At 51.4% G+C, this 16,781-nt stretch overlaps 1 protein-coding gene and 1 non-coding gene across 2 annotated transcripts in view; both read right to left on the reverse strand.

Annotated features, from left to right (window-relative positions):
* LGR6 (leucine rich repeat containing G protein-coupled receptor 6) overlaps positions 1–16,781 on the reverse strand; it is a 172,321-nt gene that overhangs the window by 8,729 nt on the left and 146,811 nt on the right. Inside the window, exons 10-16 of the mRNA XM_036398590.1 lie at positions 16,339–16,407; positions 15,343–15,414; positions 11,764–11,829; positions 8,652–8,723; positions 5,945–6,016; positions 5,150–5,275; positions 1,310–1,470 (exon numbers count right to left, since the gene is read on the reverse strand). Of these exons, the coding sequence (XP_036254483.1) occupies positions 1,310–1,470; positions 5,150–5,275; positions 5,945–6,016; positions 8,652–8,723; positions 11,764–11,829; positions 15,343–15,414; positions 16,339–16,407 (638 nt within the window). The remainder of the gene's footprint in view (positions 1–1,309; positions 1,471–5,149; positions 5,276–5,944; positions 6,017–8,651; positions 8,724–11,763; positions 11,830–15,342; positions 15,415–16,338; positions 16,408–16,781) is intronic.
* Positions 1,720–1,814, reverse strand: LOC118696459 (U6 spliceosomal RNA). The gene has a single exon (XR_004981652.1). It is a non-coding gene; the product is annotated as a U6 spliceosomal RNA (small nuclear RNA).

Here is a 16,781-nt window from a genome sequence, read left to right on the forward strand (position 1 = left end):
GGAAGTCTGAACCTCTCAAGTACCTCAGCCAATGGGGAAAGAGAGAAGGGAAACGTGGCTGGGAAATTGGGATTAAAAGGAGGCTGCATCCTCAAAAAATGTGAGAGACCCCAGGGGAATGCCCCATGGCCTCTGCCTTTATTGGAATAAAGCCAAAAAAGGACTCCTCTGTCTCCTTTTTGGACATAAACCTCTGGTGTTTGTGGATAAATTTTCCTGACAGCAGCTCTGGGTCTGAATGTGCCTCCAGATGCAGTCCTGCCTGCTCAGGCTGTGCAGGACAGCAGGGCTGGGGCTGGATGCTCAGAGCTGCTGGGAGCAGGTGGGTCAGGGCCCTCCAGGGCACAGCCCTCTCTCCATCTACCACGTGGATTTGCCTGCAGGATGTCTCAGGCCTTGGAAGTGCACTGTATTTACACAAATATATAAATAGAAGCAGCATCCAGGCTGTGTTCTGAAATGTTGTTTGCACTCTCCAGCAGTTCCAGAGGAAGCAAAGGGGTTCATGTTTTTCTTTGTGCTATTCTGAGATTCTCTTGCAGAGGGATCACACCAGCCTGGTGCTGGAGCTGCTGCTGTGCTGTGGGGCTGGGAGTGCAGGGGTGCCTTGCCCTCTCTGCTGGCTCCTGGAACTGGCCTCAACCAGTCTGAGCAGAGCTGCACTTTGGAGCACAGAATAAATGGACTCCTGGACAGAAAGTGCTGCTCAGCCATGGAGCTTCTTCTTCCCTGCCTTGGCCAGTCCCTGTGCTGTGCTCCCCAAACATGTCCTGTTGTCACACCTAACCCTGACCTTGGCTGTAACACCCAAGAGAGAGATGAGATCTCTCTCTACCTCCAGTCAGAGAGATATTCCAGGTTGAGTTCATTCTCTTACTCAGATTAATCCCAGGGTCCTTCCTCTAGATGATGCAAGAACAAAGACTGATGTCCTGCCAAAGGCTCCACATTGCCCAGAAGCCTAATGACCAAGCCCAGTTGTCCCAGGTAGCCCCAGCCACCTTCCAGTGCCTTGAGCAGCCTCCCTCCATGGCCAGCAAGGCCAAATTGACAAACATGCCCAAGGTGTGGGGGCTGCCAGGTCCTTTGGATCCATTGTGAAGGTTTGGATGTGCCAGACCTACTCTTTCTCCCACACAGGGCCACCAAATGGAGCCTGCTCAAAGCAATGGGCCACCTGTGCTGAAGAAGGTGTCACCACCCTGAGGCAGGAGTCACCTCTGACAGTGGCACCAGCCCTGCAGAGGCAGGATGGCACCCCAGCTCACAGCCCTGCCCAGGCTGCTCACCATGCAGGCTGTTTACTCACAGTGGTTGTCAGCGTGACCTGGGAACAATTCCAAGGTCCTCTTGTGGGGATCCTCCTCCTCAGGGGCCATGTCTTCTGCCTCCCACTGGCTGGACACCCTGAAGAAGCTGCTGCAGCTCCCATAGGCACAGCACTGGTAGGCATAGGGCACCTCCAGGACTCTGCACAGAGGAAAGCAGAACTTTAAGGTGTGTCCCCTCCATGGCCTGACTCTCCATTGCTTTGCACTTTTTGCTTAGTTCCTTCGGTTGTTCAAAGATGAAACTCATCTATAGAGAGTCACAAAGTATTCTGGGCTGGAAGGGACCCACAGGGGTCAACATGTGCAGCTCTGAAGTGAATGGGCCCTACAGGGATCACATCCACAATGTCAGTGCTATTAGCACCGTGCTATAATCAGCTGAGTAAAAAAAAATATGGAACACTCCATGAATTTCTGTGCAGGACCCATGCTGAACTTCTCTGTATCATTCCAATTTTGGTACCTGTGCTGCTGACATGGCAAAAGCTGGTCTGTGTGCTGATGGTTACAGTGGAGAGGGACTTTGCTTTGGTGAAGGACTCCATGTAGGACAGGGTGCAGGTCCTTTGGTGCAGGACTCCATGGACCCAGGGCAGCCCATGGTCTCTCTGCACCACTTTTGGTGCTTAAGACACTGTCAGTCAATAGAATGTTGTCAAACACCAGGTTTGGAAACTGCTCTAAAATTCCCAGATAGTTCCTTGTCCTGGTTCCAGCCAGAACAGGGTTAATTTTTGCAGGAGGTGTGAGGGAGCATGGCCAGGACCCAGAGGTTGTTCTGTACCATTTTACTCATTGCTGGGGGCTAGGGGGAAAAGAGAAAATGTGGTGGAGGAGCCATCTGGCATTTGTTTGTTTTTGGGGGCTTTCCATGTAAATAACTTTCTTTTCTTATGCTTTTTGTTATTAATATTGTTGCTGTTAGTGTTTGTGTCTTATCTCATTGCTGTTTCCAGTAAACTGTTCTTATCTCAACCCATGATCTTGGCCTTTTGTGCCTCCAGTTGGGGAGGAGTGGAGTGGTGCATGGTTTTAGCAGGAACACTAAATTGGAGAATACCATTCCTAAACCACCAAATTCCTAAAAACCCTTCTGCTGTTCTCCTCAGAATAAACTAGCCCCTCTATCCAATGTACAGTCTTCAATTTTTACCCCAAGGCCATGTTTTCCTAGGCATCCTTTCCTTCCTTCAAGGGGAAGCTTCCCTAGAGCAAGGCTCCCCTTGCTTGCTGTTGAGGGCACCTTCAAACTCCAGTTCCAGGAGTCCCAGCTCAGGCAGGGAATTCTCAGGTCTCCCAAATGAAGCAAGTTATTTAAATATGTCTGATTTCTACTTGAAAGTTGAATTGATAGTTGCTAATTATAGCATGTATGACAAGGTTAATTCAGCAGCAGCTGAGCATCATCTGGATGCAATACCAGGCTGTCTGTCAGCAGCTGCATTTTTGGCTTTGCTGGAAGTCAGGGAGACTGATGATGAAGGCAAAGGAACCCCAGGTTTTCCAGACAATTAAGGTCTTCTGACAAGATCAGTAAATATGGTAAAACTCTATATTCTAAAAATATGCTTTTGTTTTATGTTCCCAAACATTTCTGGCCGAGCCCCGGGAGGGTCTGGAAACTCTGTATACAAGCTCGTTTCCTGTTATAAGCTCCAAATTAGATCCTATTATTGAAAGGTGGTAGGGAGGTGCAGATCCTCCCAGCAAGGCTAAGAACTGCTCCCAGATGACTCCTCCAGACATGCCCCAAGAGTAGGGCTGCTTAATGGCAGTACCCCAAATTTAGGGAATGTTAATGGGCTCCATTGCCTGGCATGGTTCACTGAAGCACTGCTGCAGGCTCAGTTTCTCTGCTACAAACACAAACCAGCTCAAGAGATGTGAATGGAACTAATTTAGAGGAGAAACACCCTGGAAGTGCTGAACTTGACCCACCCTGCACAAGGGACTGCCTGTTGGAGCAGGTCCAGAGGAGACCACGGAGCTGCTCCAGGGCTGGAGCCCCTCTGCTCTGGAGCCAGGCTGGGAGAGCTGGGGGTGCTCACCTGGACAAGAGAAGGCTCCAGGGAGAGCTCAGAGCCCCTTGCAGGGCTTAAAGGAGCTTGGCACTTGTGAGGGTGCAGCTTGAGTCCTGTGCCCAGTTCTGGACCCCTCACTTCAAGGAAGACATTGAGGGGCTGCAGTCAGGAAAGGGAAATGGAGCTGGGGAAGGGTCTGGAGAGTAAATCATATGGAGAGTGGCTGAGGGGGCTCAGCCTAGAGAAAAGGAAGCTCTCCCCCATCAGCAGGGACCTTATCACTCCTTACACAAGTGATGATTGCAACAAGGTGGGGATTGGTCTCTTCTCTGGGCACTAAGCTGCAGGGAGAGAGAAAATGGCCTCAAACTACACCAGGGGAGACTCATGTTGGAATCAGGAGGAATTCCTTCAAGGAAGGGCTTGTTAGACATTGGAAGGGGCTGCCCAGGGAGTTGATGGAGTCCCCATCCTGGGAGGTGTTCAGAGAACGACTGGAGGTGGCACTGAGTGCTCTGGGCTGGTGACAAGGTGGGGACTGCTCACAGGTTGGACTCGATGATCTCAGAGGTCTTTTCCAACATTAATGATTCTCTGGTTCTGTGGTTGTGTGAAGAAAGCTGGAGAGGAACTTTGGACAAGGGTCTGGAGGGACAGGACAAGGAATCCTCATTTCCTACTGGAAAGGGCAGGGTTTGATGAGATATTGGGAAAAAAATTCTTCCCTGTGAGGGTGGGCAGGCCCTGGCACAGGTTGCCTAGAAAAGCTGTGGCTGCCCCATCCCTGGAAGTGTCCAAGGCCAGGCTGGACAGAGCTTGGAGCGACCTAGGCTGGTGGAAGCTGTCCCTGTCTATGGCAGGGGGGGGAACAGGATGAGCTTTAATGTTTCTGTCCAACCCACACCATTCTATTGTTGTATGATCTTGGGTGTGGAAAACCCTCCAAAAGCTTCTGGAACCCCCTGTTGGAAACATTTGGAAACCCATCATACAGCATTTCCTAGCTATGAGTTAAAAAAGTCAGAAGGAGGGAGCCCTGCAGGCAGCACTGCTGAGGCACCTGAAGGGAGAGCTCCACACTCCTCCTCAGGCCTGAGCTTTAACCCTGTGTTGGTCCAGTGACCTGTGACCCCAGCCCTGTGTGGAAACTGGAGAAGCTCCAGCTTTGGGAACCCATCCTGGATGAGTGGGAGCATCAGCTTATGCATTCTTAGCTTGAAGGGAACTCCCTGGGACACCCAAGCAAGAGATGACTTTATCTGGGAGGAATTTGTGTTCCCAGGACCATGGGTGTCTAAGCTCAAAGGCAGGTGCCACACTGGGACCCAGGAGCCAAGGAGGGTCGGAAAGTCTGAGCCTGCAGCACAGCACTCTGCTCTGAGCCTTTTGCAGCCTCTTCTTCATCAGCTTGACTCCTTCAGGCTCCTCATTAATCCATAACAGACAAGACACGGCCACACAAGCAGAGTTTATGGAAGAAAACCTGGATGTCATTAGGTAGGACTGCTTCTGGGAATGTTTTCCATTGAGAGGAGCCCTGAGCTGGGCCTGCTCCATGTTTTCCACTTGTGTGTTTGTGTGTTTGGGGTGGGGGTGGTGGCCTGGGAGCACATCACTGCTCTCCCATGGAACATATTAAAGATGAGATGTGCTAGCAGCAGATGGATCCTCCTCAACCCATGGGCCTGGAAGTGTGGGGACAGCACGAGATGGGCCAGGAGAGCAGGAGGCTGAGTGCTGTGAGCAAACACAGCCTGTGCTGAACACCAGAAGGGAAAGAGCCAACACCCCAAGTACCTCATTTTGGGGAAGCTCTCCTTGGTGAAGGGCTCAGAGAGAGCTGGGTTGCCCTGGAGCTTCAGATGGGTCAGTCCAGCCAAACCATCCAGGGGCAGCGTGACCAGCTGGTTGTCAGTCAGGTCCCTGGTGAGGGGAAAGCAGAGAGGGAGACCATGGTCAGGGCTCTGCTGCCAGAGGTATCTCAGCCAAGCAGAGGGCACTGCCTCAGTTTCTCCCTTGATGTGATGCTGAAATGGGGCTGGTGCTGCTCTGGGGCCAGGAGCCTCTGGAGGTGAACACTGCAGGGGCTGGGCTTGGTGGCCATGCTGGCAGCTCTGGGTGGCGTCTCCCTCCCTGTGCACGTCCATGCCCCACACATCCCTTCCACTGTGGGTCAGGGATGACTGCAGGTCCCAGCCCATAAAATAGCCAAGGCTTATAGAGAGGGGGCTGAGACCTAGGGCCCTCCAGAGCCAGCACAGATGGTCTGCAGTGACTCTTGCAGAAACAGCCCATCCTGCTGATCTTCCTTAAAGGCATCTAAGGCAGCTATGGAAGCATCAGGAAATGGAGGTTTAGTGTTCAGGATGAGAGCATCTTGAAGATGGCCCCTCCTGCACTTCATCATCCCTTTATTAATAGTATTAATAGGAAACCTTGGGATTTGTTGTGTCCACATCAGGGCTGAGACATGCACCTCAGCACATCAATCTTCCAACACCTAAATCCCAGGTGTTCTGGTAGCCCAGGGAGTCAGTCTGAGGTGCTCAGATTCCTCCCATCCCTGGTGACAGAAATATCCCTGCAACTTACAGCTTGGTGAGGGAGTGCAGGGTCACAAAGGCTTCTGGGTGAATAAACTGGATGTAATTCCAGCTCAGGTCTCTGCAAGGCAAGGACACAGCACTAAGAAGAGAGCAGAGCAGGGCAGTGAAGCTGCTGACACTGGCCCAGCCAAGGGCCCTGGTGGGAGCACATGTGGGATCTGTAGCCCCTTGGTCAGCAGCAATTTCTGCCCCATTGCAGCTCCCCCCAGACAAGTCTGGGTCTGTATATGGGTGGTTTCCAACAGAGGGCACAAGAGTTTGCCTTGCAGGAGCTCCTCTGCTGAGACCAATGGGAAAGGATCAATGGAAAATGTTCTTTTCTGGTTTAATTTCTGTAAATTTGGGAATTTTTTGCCAACATGCCAAACAGGGCATGCCTTAGTGCCAGAGCATCCCCAGTGCAGTCACAGTGCTGGGTGGGGCACAGGCAGATAGGGCCAGTGTGCAAACCCAGGGCACTGGGGATATTTCTCTGTCTGCTCTGGGGTGCCCTGACCCCCATGGGAGCGCTGACTTTGACCCTCATCCATGGAGAAAGAATCCACAAAAGTGTGAAATAGATTATAGAGAGTAGTGCAGGTGTATCACTTGGTGAGAAATTGAGGTTTTGGGGTTTTTAGTGTGTTGTGGATGGAAGCAAGATGGAGGGCACAGGGTGTTGTCCTGGGTTTCTTCTTCTGCTTCTTTGTCCTTCCTCTCCATGGGTTTGGGTGGCATTTTGTAATTGGGACTTTTGTAATTGGGAAAAATCCACATTGCAGGCTCTGTGGGATCAGTTATTGGGTTAAAAGGGAAAATAATCTAGGTGTCAGCTCTTAATTGGATAGTTTAGTCTTAAAAGACCTTGGAACAAGAGATTCTTGGCCATTTTGTGGTGCTTTTCCAGTGTGCTGAGCCTGATGTGGACAGCGTGCAAAACTCTAGATAAGATAATAATAAACAGGAACCTGAAGACCAAAAAAATCCAGTGCATCTCTCTTTCCTGACACAGAACCACTCCAGAAGGGTCTCCCTGACAGGGGAGCCCCCAGGAAGGGCCCAGCCTGAGACCCAGAAGTTGAGGAATTGGCAACAGGTACCCAGCAGGCCAGGGCTCTGGGGAAGGTGATTTTAGAATGTCTTCTGCCATGCACAGGAGCTTTGGGTTCACTGAGTCCCCTCAAAAAGCTCTGCCTCCATCCAAGTGAGACAGCTCCACTCCCTCTGTAAGCAGGGCAGAGGGAACCAGCAAACTGGGACACATTTCTTGCCCTAAGGCTGGCTACAGGACCTTCATCTCTCCAGCTCTAAGGGAGCCAAGATACCTGCTCAGGTGTGTGTGACATTGGGTGGGATGAATCCTTTCCCAGGGACCAGAACACACCCAAAGCTGTCAGAGCTTTCTCTGTGTGTGTGACTGGGCTGGGGCACCATGCTCAGGTTTTCCTGGGTGTCTGCAGTCACCTGCCACACCTCAGGTGTAACTGTAGTGTCTGTGACACTCAGGGAATCCCAGGAACCATGAAATGGCATTCACATTGCTGCACCATGGGAGCAGTGGGGATTTAGTTCCCTTCCTAACAGAACAGCAAATAAAGACCATCAGGGCTCTTCCCAGATGTCACAGAGCCAGTGGTGCCCTTCAGGGCCTTGCCAGGCACCTGGGAGGTGACTCTGGGTGTGTGGGAGGTGCTTGGGTGCACCTGTGGAACATGAACTGCTGAGGAGCTTTCAAACCAAACAAGATGCTCTTCCAGGGGTGGCCCAGGACCAACCTGTGTAGCTCAGGTACACTCAGGTGCTGTCCTGGGTTGCTCCTGGCATTCAGGAGCCAGTCTGTGATGTGGGCTCTGCCTTGGCAGAGCTGTGGGGTGTGGGCACGAGGGGGCAGGTAAGGAGGAGGGGCTGCAGGCACGGGGGAAGCCAAAGGATGGTTTGTGCCCTCCTCCCTTCCTAAGGAGGAATGGAAGAGGGATGTTGGGGAAGATGAAACAGGAAAGCCTTATAAATATGATTGCCTGGCAAAAGATTTTGAGAATATAGAAACTATAAGCGAGATTGAAATGAAAGCAAGCTTTGCGATCCCTCAGTTACTGAACAACTGGAAAACAATGGTGTGGCCAGCTGAAGGTGATCCTCTTTTGATGGAACAACACCCTCTGCTTGCAGACAGGCCCAAGGGTCAGAGCAGACCCTGCCAGCTTGGCAGAAGGGGCCCAAAGAGGAGTTTTTAGGGTTTAAAATGTAACAGAGTATGGTAATGTAATGATTCTTATGGGCTGTATGGAAATGCTATAGGATTTGTATCTTGGACTAGATTGGTCAGTGAGAATCAGAATATTCAACACAGAGGAAGATTCATGGTATTGTAATGGGAACTTTGCCCTCTTACCCCTTTGCACTCTTACCCCTTTTACTCTCTTGCCCTCTCATCCTCTCTCCCCCTCTCTTCTCTCAGTCCTGCTCCAGCTGTGGCTGGCAGCTCCCAGCAGGGCCCTGCACCCAGACCCTTTGCAATAACCCACAAGTTCCAAGCCCTGGCCTCAGAGATCTCTCCTCTCCATCCATCCCCACCATCCTACCCCTGATGCTCCTACAGAGGGACTCGACAGAAAAGCAGAGGCAGAGGCAGCCTGGGAGCTGCCCCAGCCCCCCTGGGCTCACAGTCCCCTCCCCAGCACAGCCCCAGCTGGTCCCTGGCAGACAATACTTGCATGGAGCGCAGGGCCAGCAGCTGCACAAAGGTGTCTGCTCTGATCTCCTGGATCTTGTTGTGCTGGAGACCCCTGGGAAAACAGAAACTGGTTTGAGAAGAGAGCTGAAGGCAGTGATGGAGATCCTTGTCCCAGGGCAGCACTGTCACTGTGGAAGTTGCTGTGCTTGGGAGACCTACTCTGATTTCAGGAGTTAAACAGGACGAGCAGCAAAATGTGTCAAAGCCATTCTCTCCTACAGGCAGCTCCAGGGCTCAGACAGCCTCTGCTTTTGATGCCATCATGGCTCAGTGAAGAACTGTTGATGTGCTGAGGCCAAAGATGCCCTGTTATCCCTAAATCCACACTGGTTTCCCACTTTGCTCCTCCCTAAGCCTCCAGACTTCTTTTTCCAGAGGAAAAGCTGAGAGCTTGGAGTCAGTAGTCAGCAACCAGCTCTGTGTGACCTTCAGGAAGGACCATGGGGTGCTGCCCTTTGCCCATCCTTGGTGAGGATGAAGGTTTGAGGGCTGAAGGTATCTCGGTGTTTCATGAAGGAATATCTGGATGTCTTGTAGAACCCACTGTCCACATCTGCACATGAAGTGCCTCAGCCCTGCACATCCCCCTTCCAGCTCCTTCATCCCCTGAGGAAGGGCAAAAAAGCAGGGTGAGAGTTCACAGGCTCTGTGACTGGCCTACACTCCCCCCACATCCTCAAGAGAAATCCTGGATGCTCCAACCATGCACCTTGTGGGAAAGGTTCAGTTCCTCAGGGCTGTTTTCCCCAGTGTGAGCCCATCCTGGATTCCCAGACCTGCAGAAGCAGCATCCCCCCATCTATGTCCTCCTGCAAGGGGACACAGCCACTGCCTGCTGCTCCTACAGCAGCTCCTGGGCATTTCCCAGGTGGGTCACCTGCCTTTAGACTCAGAAATTATCTTGACTCATCTCATGTGCTGGCTCTCATGTCTCAGCTGGCATTTGGCCACCTGCTCCTGTTCCAAAGGTGGGCACTTGAGCTGCCCCCGTGGTGGCCCAGGCTGGCAGTGCCCTGACTGCAGCCAGGATTTCACCTGGGAGCCACTGGAGGATCTGGGCACAGATTTGGGGGTCTCACTGATGGGAAGAGGTGGAGTTTGGGCAGAAGGGGTATTGCAGCAACGTTGAGAAGATAATTTAGGGGTGTTTAGCTGTGAGGGGTCACCTGTGTGTGCAGGTGAAGGTCTGCACACCAGCAGTTACAGCAGAGTGAGGGCACAGCTGAGCTCTTTGTGTGCCAGGCTGTACCACCAGACTTGTTTCAAACCATCAGGAATACTGATGCTTGGTGGGGTGGGGCTTACAGGAAAATAACTTTGGGGTTAAGAGACCAAAAACTAATTTTGGTCCCTTAATAAGAAAAAAATTAATTTAATATTAATATTTAATATTAATGTTTAATACTAATATTTAATATTAATTTGATATTAATATGTTAATAGGTACATAGGTATAATCTATTTTACATCAGTAGCCAGAAACTGGGATTTAATGTGATTCCATATTAATGTTAAGTCTGAATTTGGCATATTATAAAATTCTGTAAGAAGGAACTCAGGCAGAATGTGTGAAACTACAGATTTGAAATTCTGAACATTTGCCTTTTTCTGGTCTTTTAAAACATTTTTTTCAAATGTTTTCCTGAGGGTACTCTCACAGCTGCCATAAAAAGCAGCAGAGGCTGTGTACTCTCATTTCCATGTAGCTTCACAGTTTTTTAATGTCCAGTTTGCTGAGGCTGGATGAGCTGCTCTGACTATCCAGGTGAGGTGCTACAGAGAGCAGGGACAACCTCTCCTGTGGGGTTTTATAATGGGGATGCTGCTCCCATACATCTGCTCCTCCAGGTAGCAGAATTCTGTGAAAAATCATGGAGTCTATCATCTTAAGTGGTTTTTTTAACAGTTTTTCTCAAAAAGGCCAAGAACTTGTGTTCTGTTTGAAGTGTAGGGCCACATTTTGAGCTGAGTGTGAATAACTTTGTCTCAGAGCAGCAGCAGTGCCTCCGGAGGCCTGGAGAGGACCCAGTTCCAGAGCTACAGCTGAGGAAAGAATCCCCCTTCTCTCAGGAGGGGCTGGCCCTGGGCAGGGTGGACAAGAGCTGCTTTGTGCCCATGGCATGGGGCCCCTCCTTGGAGCAGAAGATATTTATGGTGGACATAAACCCCATTCTTGATTAGCTCATGGTGGGACTGGAGTTAGAGAAGGGAATTCAGTGCTGTCACATCCTACTTCTGTTTGAAGTGGCTGGGACCTCTGACAGGACCTGACTGAATTAAGCTCCTGTGCACAGGGGATGTGTTTTTATTCTGTATGTGCACAGGGGCAGAGTGGAGTGTGGGAACCCAGCACATCCCTCTGGCTGTCCAGGATGGCCAGGACCCCTGCCAGGGGGCTCAGAAGCCCTGGCACAGAGCCCAAAACACCTCTGGGTTTGATTATGAATTACCAACCTTATATGAAGATCAGCAAGCTACAACAGTTTAGGTAGAATATTAGTGATGTTATCATGGGGTGGAAAAGTAGATTTTGGGGTTTTTGGTATGGGGGTTCAGGGGGCAAGATGGAGGGAACTGAGTGTGTCCAGCCTTTCTCCTTCTTCTTCTTGGCCTCCATCTTCTGCTGTGATGGTGGAACTTTTGGATTGGTTTAGAGTAGAAGCTCAGTGTCTAACATAGGTGATAGGTATTGGGAAGTAATTGTAAATATTGTACAGGTAGTTTTTAGTATAAAGACATAACCCTGCCCTGGGGCAGGCAGAGTGCCTGGAACTGTCCTGCTGGATGAACCTGGGCAGGGCAGGAGAAAATTTTTTATAGATAAGATAAAATAAACAACCTTGAAACTGAGAAATGAAGAGCTCTGACTCCTTCTTCGAGCACCAGGCTGGGAAAAGAGACTTTCCAACTTTTCTTGGGGTCACTCTAAAGATCCCGACAGTGGAGCTCTGGTCCAGTTGCACTCCAAACAGTGAGTTACAATGCCCAACTTCCCCAGTGCTTGGGAGTTCTGTGGGTGGGAACCACCCCTCTCCTCAAAGCAGCCCTTTTTCCCCACAGCACAGCACAAACAAGGACATTTCCATACTCACAGCTCCTCCAGCTGCTGGCACCGGTGGAAACTGGGCAGCTCCTCAATTTGGTTGTGTGACAGCTCTCTGCAGGGAAAGGACAGCACAGGAATGTTGGGACACCAAAAGCCAGAGCCCTTGAGCCCTCCCTTGCAAGGCAGGTACTGCTGGAGAGCAAGGAGACCTCACCTCATCCTGCACAGCTCCACTTTTGGTAACCCAGAGAGTGGGATCTCCACCCTGCAGCTGCTGCTGGCTCTGGGTGTCTCTGTGCAAGGTGAGGGCTCCCCATGGTTTCTGTGCAGGGTGAGGTTTGCTCTTCTGTGCAAGGTGAGGGCTGCCCCATCATTTCTTGTCACAGACATCTTTTATGAAAAATCCTTTCCTTAGGATTTTTCCTCCTGAGAAGCTGAGAGGCCTCAGGAACAAAATGTAACCAATGGTTATCTGCTGCTGTGGAATGCAACAGGTGCATCTGGGATTGGGCTCATGTGGTTGTTTCTAATTAATGGCCAATCACAGCCCAGCTGGCTCAGACTCTGTCTGAGCCACAAGCCTTTGTTATCATTCTTTCTTTTTCTATTCTTAGCCAGCCTTCTGATGAAATCCTTTCTTCTATTCTTTTAGTATAGTTTTAATATAATATATATCATAAAATAATAAATCAAGCCTTCTAAACATGGAGTCAGATCCTCGTCTCTTCCCTCACCCTCAGACCCCTGAGAACACTAACACAATTTCTGTGCAGGATGAGGGTTGCCCCTTGATCTCTGTGCAAGGTGAGGGTTGCCCCATGATTTCCCCACTCGCCCACCCCCAGCCCAGCTCCCTGCACAGCCTGTGGGCTGATGGAGCTGCTGGTACAGCTGGGCTGGGCTTGTCCTCCCCAGCCTCAAGTCAGCTGGGAAAGGAAACCCTCCTGTGCCACTTCTGCCATGCCCAGCCCTGCTTTCCATGGGCACAGCACAGAGATTTTTCTGCCAGAGCTTGCACAAGCTGCAGCTGTGCCTGCAGAGCCTGGGGAGGATTTGACCAGCTCCCTCCTGGCACAGCAACCCCATTGCCTGCTCCCCCTTCAGCCTTTCCTGGCTTTGTCCCAAGGTCAGGGAAGGGGTTGTGGCATTGGCAGGGATTTGGTTCAGGACATCACAGACTTTGACAACCTCTGGTCCTTGTTTTTTCAAGTGCTGTCACTCAAAAGCAGTTTGCAGCAAACTCCTCTTGCCACTGGTTCATGGCTCAGTGTCCCGAGTGTCCTGTCAGCATCCAGAGTGGCTTCATAGTCAGAGGAAAGCCCACCCTGGCCCAGCTTAATGAAAATTTATTGAAGCTGAAACAGGCTGGGTAAGGAGCAATGTTTAAACCCAGCTCTTTCCCCCACCAGCAGAGACTGGATTTGTGGTTGTTCAAGGGAAATTTACCCCAGGGTAAAGTTTTGTATGTGGTTTCTCAGCCGACTTTCCAAACTCGGTTTCCATCTTTCTGCCAATAGATTGCTCCTAAAATATTTCAATTATTATTTTTTTTTTGCCAACCCACTCACCACCAGTTTTCCATGGTGGAGAGGAGGAGGGAGGGATAAGCAAGCAAAAGGTTTGTGCTTGGCTCTGGAGGCTGTCACCCAGGCTGGAGAAAAGTCCTTAGAATCAGTCACTTTTCCCTGGTCCCTGTGTCAATGCATTGGGCTGGACAGGGCTGGAGGTGAGCTAACAGTGATGGGGAGAACCAGCCCCAGGATTGGTTCTGGCTCCTCCAGAGTGAGGGCAACCAGGTGCAGCCCAGAATCTACGAACAGAGCAGCCTCAGTCACTCATGCTGTGTTGGGAACACAGCAGGATGAAGGTGCTGATGGCACCAAGGGACTTCAGCTCTGCTCAGGGCAGTGTCACCTATTTCTGCTTGAGGAGAAGAAAGACAAATCTTCCAGAGCCCAAGGAACATTTGGACTACTCTATCAGGCCCAGGGTGGGATTGTTGGGGTGTTCTGAGCTGGACTCAATGATCCTTGTGGGTCCCTCCCACCTCAGGAGCACCATGGTTACAGGAAATCTGTGCCCTGAGCAGGAGCTCTGGATGAAAGCAGCAGGATGATGCCAGGTTGATGCCAAAGGCTGCCCTGCCTGTGTGGGCCATCCCAGGATGGCTCCACAGTCCCTGTGCAGGGTCCTTGCAGAGGATCCCCACCTGGAAATGCAGCTGTACCTGTCATCTGTGGCCAGAGGTGTCACAGCCACAGCTCCTGTGGCTTCCCAGAGCCAGGCAGAGAGCAGCACTGGCTCTGTGGGGACAGGGGCCAAGGCATTTCAGAGGCAAGAGAGATGTGAACATGCACAAACATTGGCCCTCACGCTCTGTGTCCAAACCCAAAAGCAATGCAGTTAATGTCAGGAATGTTCACTGGGGAAGAGGAACAGGGGGCAAGGAACAAGGTGGTGTGTCCCAATAAAACTGTCCCACATGGTGGTGGGGGTAGGCACAAAGAACAGGCTCTGCTGTGAGGGCTTGCAGTCTGATAACTGCAAACATAAACAGAGCTCTGGGGCCCAACAGCCTGGGCCAGCCCAAAGGCTGCACTTTTGTAGCAACTCATCCATTGAATTGGTCCATGTGTCTAAAGATGGGAGATCTTCCCCACAGGGACATCTGGAACCAAAAGCCTGTAATCTCCTAAGTTACAAATTGTCTTCTTTTATTTTTATGTTTTACTCTTGTTTCCAATTTCTGTGATCAAGAATTCACTCCTGTTGCTTTCCTGGAACAAACTTGTTTTCTTTTTCAGCTTGCTTGTATAAAGACTGATGAGAGGCAAGCCTGTTGTTGCCCTAAGGCTGCAAACTTGTATAAATCTGGCTCATGACTCATTTCCTGAGGATGTCTTTGACTGCAAACATAGTTGGGGATCTCAGGAACCAGGGGTGTGATTCCTGAGATGATGCAGAACCTTTCTGAGATGTTGATTTCATCATGTACCAAGCTAAAGGAGAGAGCATGAGCCCCCAGCATCATTCAGTGCCTGGCTAAGCAGGCAGAGCCAAAGAAACAGAGAGCAAGCAAAACCCTGACCTGGCTGTGCTGCCCCAGGTGAGGAAATGAGGCCTTGTGGCCTCACAGGTCTCCATCAGGTCAGACCTGATCCCTCCTGGGATATGAACAGGATCCCTCCTCCAGGTGATGGCCCTTGCTGCAGCTCCAGCTGCAATAAGCCAAGGCTGGGGCAGAGGGTGAAGGTGATTTCCCCCTTGTTTTTGGGCTGAGAGGAGCTGTGAAGGGCTGTGGCCATCCTTACCCATCCCCTTTTGTTCTCTCTCTACTCCCCCTGCATGGGGAGGGGACAGGGCCTGCTGTGCAGAGCAAGGAGGAGGTGCTGGTGCAGCCCTGGGACCAGAGCAGCACTGGGGATGGAGCAGCAAGGGCAAGAACAAGCAAGAACTCAAAGCAGTGATGAAGAAGGTGGTGATTTCTGCATGGCAAAATGATGGGAGCAAGAACCCCAGGATGGTCTTCCACAGCTGGTCCTTTCCCTGAGCTTGACAAAAGGAAAGCCCAGTTCCTGAGGGCACTTTGTAAGGACCAGGCAGGCCAGGGACACGGGTTACTCACAGGACTCGGAGGCTGGGCAGCTGCTGGCACATCCTTCTGGGGAGGAAATGGATTCCTGCCCGCGTCAGGGTCCTGGAGGGATGGAGGAGAGAGAAGAAATGCTGTTGCTGACAGCCAGCACACAGACTCTGACCCAGAAACGCAGTCCCAGACAGTGGCAAAAGAGACAATATCAGTAGGGCAATAAAATACAGGGAGAGCATAAAATCCTGCCTGGCAGCTTTGGAAAGAGCCACTGCTGCTGGACCTGGCTAAGGTGAATGTGAGGAGTTCTGGGCCATTCTATGAAGAGTTCTGGGCCACTGCTGAGTACTGAATTCACAGCTGTCCTTGGCCTTGCTGGGGGCAGGTGACAGTGGCCTCTGTAGCATTCTCTGCCATCCCTGCTCCCACTGTCCAGGCTGGACAGGCCAGGAGCCAGGACTCCTCAGAAGCTGTGTGTGAGGGATGGATGGTGTGTTCCTGTCCCCAAGACATGGCAGGGCCAGGCCACACCCTGCCCAGGGGTGCTCCAGTGAGGGCTCAGTGTGGGGAGGGTGTCCAGGGGAGGAGAACCATGTGTGGCCAGGGGCAGTGTGTCCTCCAAGGCCCTGGGGGCGTGAGGAGGGGACCAGAGCAGCTGCAGGAGCCCCAGCCTGGGTGGCAGATGTTTCTGAACTGCACCATGGTGCTGGTTCCAGTATGGGCAGAGACACTGGGGTGCAGCAGAAGCACTGCACTCACAGGTGCAGGAGGGAAGGAAGGAAAAAACAAACAAACAAACCAACCAAAAAAAGGCTGGAGCACACTCAAGAGTACTGAGAGAGCCACTCACAGGGAGGAAAGTTGGTTCAGGAGCCACAGGGGTGAAACGAAGCAGAAGAGTGAGCGACCAGGGAGAGGCAGAGCTGAACACTGCACAGCACTGGGAAAGTTGTCCTCACTGAAACAGCCTGGACCACCTTGGAGGAGGAAGAGCACAGCTAGCAGGGTAAAAGGGAGAGAGGTGCCACTCACAAAACTTCTAGGCTGGTGGTGCCTTTGAGGTCTGGGAATTCCCTGATGTCCGTGGCTCCATTGAGTGACCTGCAGAGAAACGAGGCTGCAGTGAGGTGGGCAGAGCACCTGGAGGCTCCAGACCCATCAGCCAGGGTGGCAAATCTGCTTCCTCACACCCAGATGGGATCAGGGCCCAGCCCCAGCGTGTCCCTGTGGCTGGAGCAGACACTGTGTGGATACAGCAGGATGGAGCTGGGGCTTCCTTGCAGGGAGACTTGGCAAGCTCCAAGCCTCTCCCAGCCACTGACATTCTTGGCACAATCTCTACCCAAATTAAATCAAAAAACCCCAAACAATTACCATGGGGAATGTAAGCAGGGCATCCCACCCAAGCCTCCCTGGGTCTATGCATTTGGATCTAAAGAATGCAGGGCTATTTGAATGATTTATTTTATGTGCCT

This window comes from Molothrus ater, chromosome 25 (genome assembly GCF_012460135.2).
Source record: "Molothrus ater isolate BHLD 08-10-18 breed brown headed cowbird chromosome 25, BPBGC_Mater_1.1, whole genome shotgun sequence".
In the NCBI taxonomy this organism is placed as follows: Eukaryota; Metazoa; Chordata; class Aves; order Passeriformes; family Icteridae; genus Molothrus; species Molothrus ater.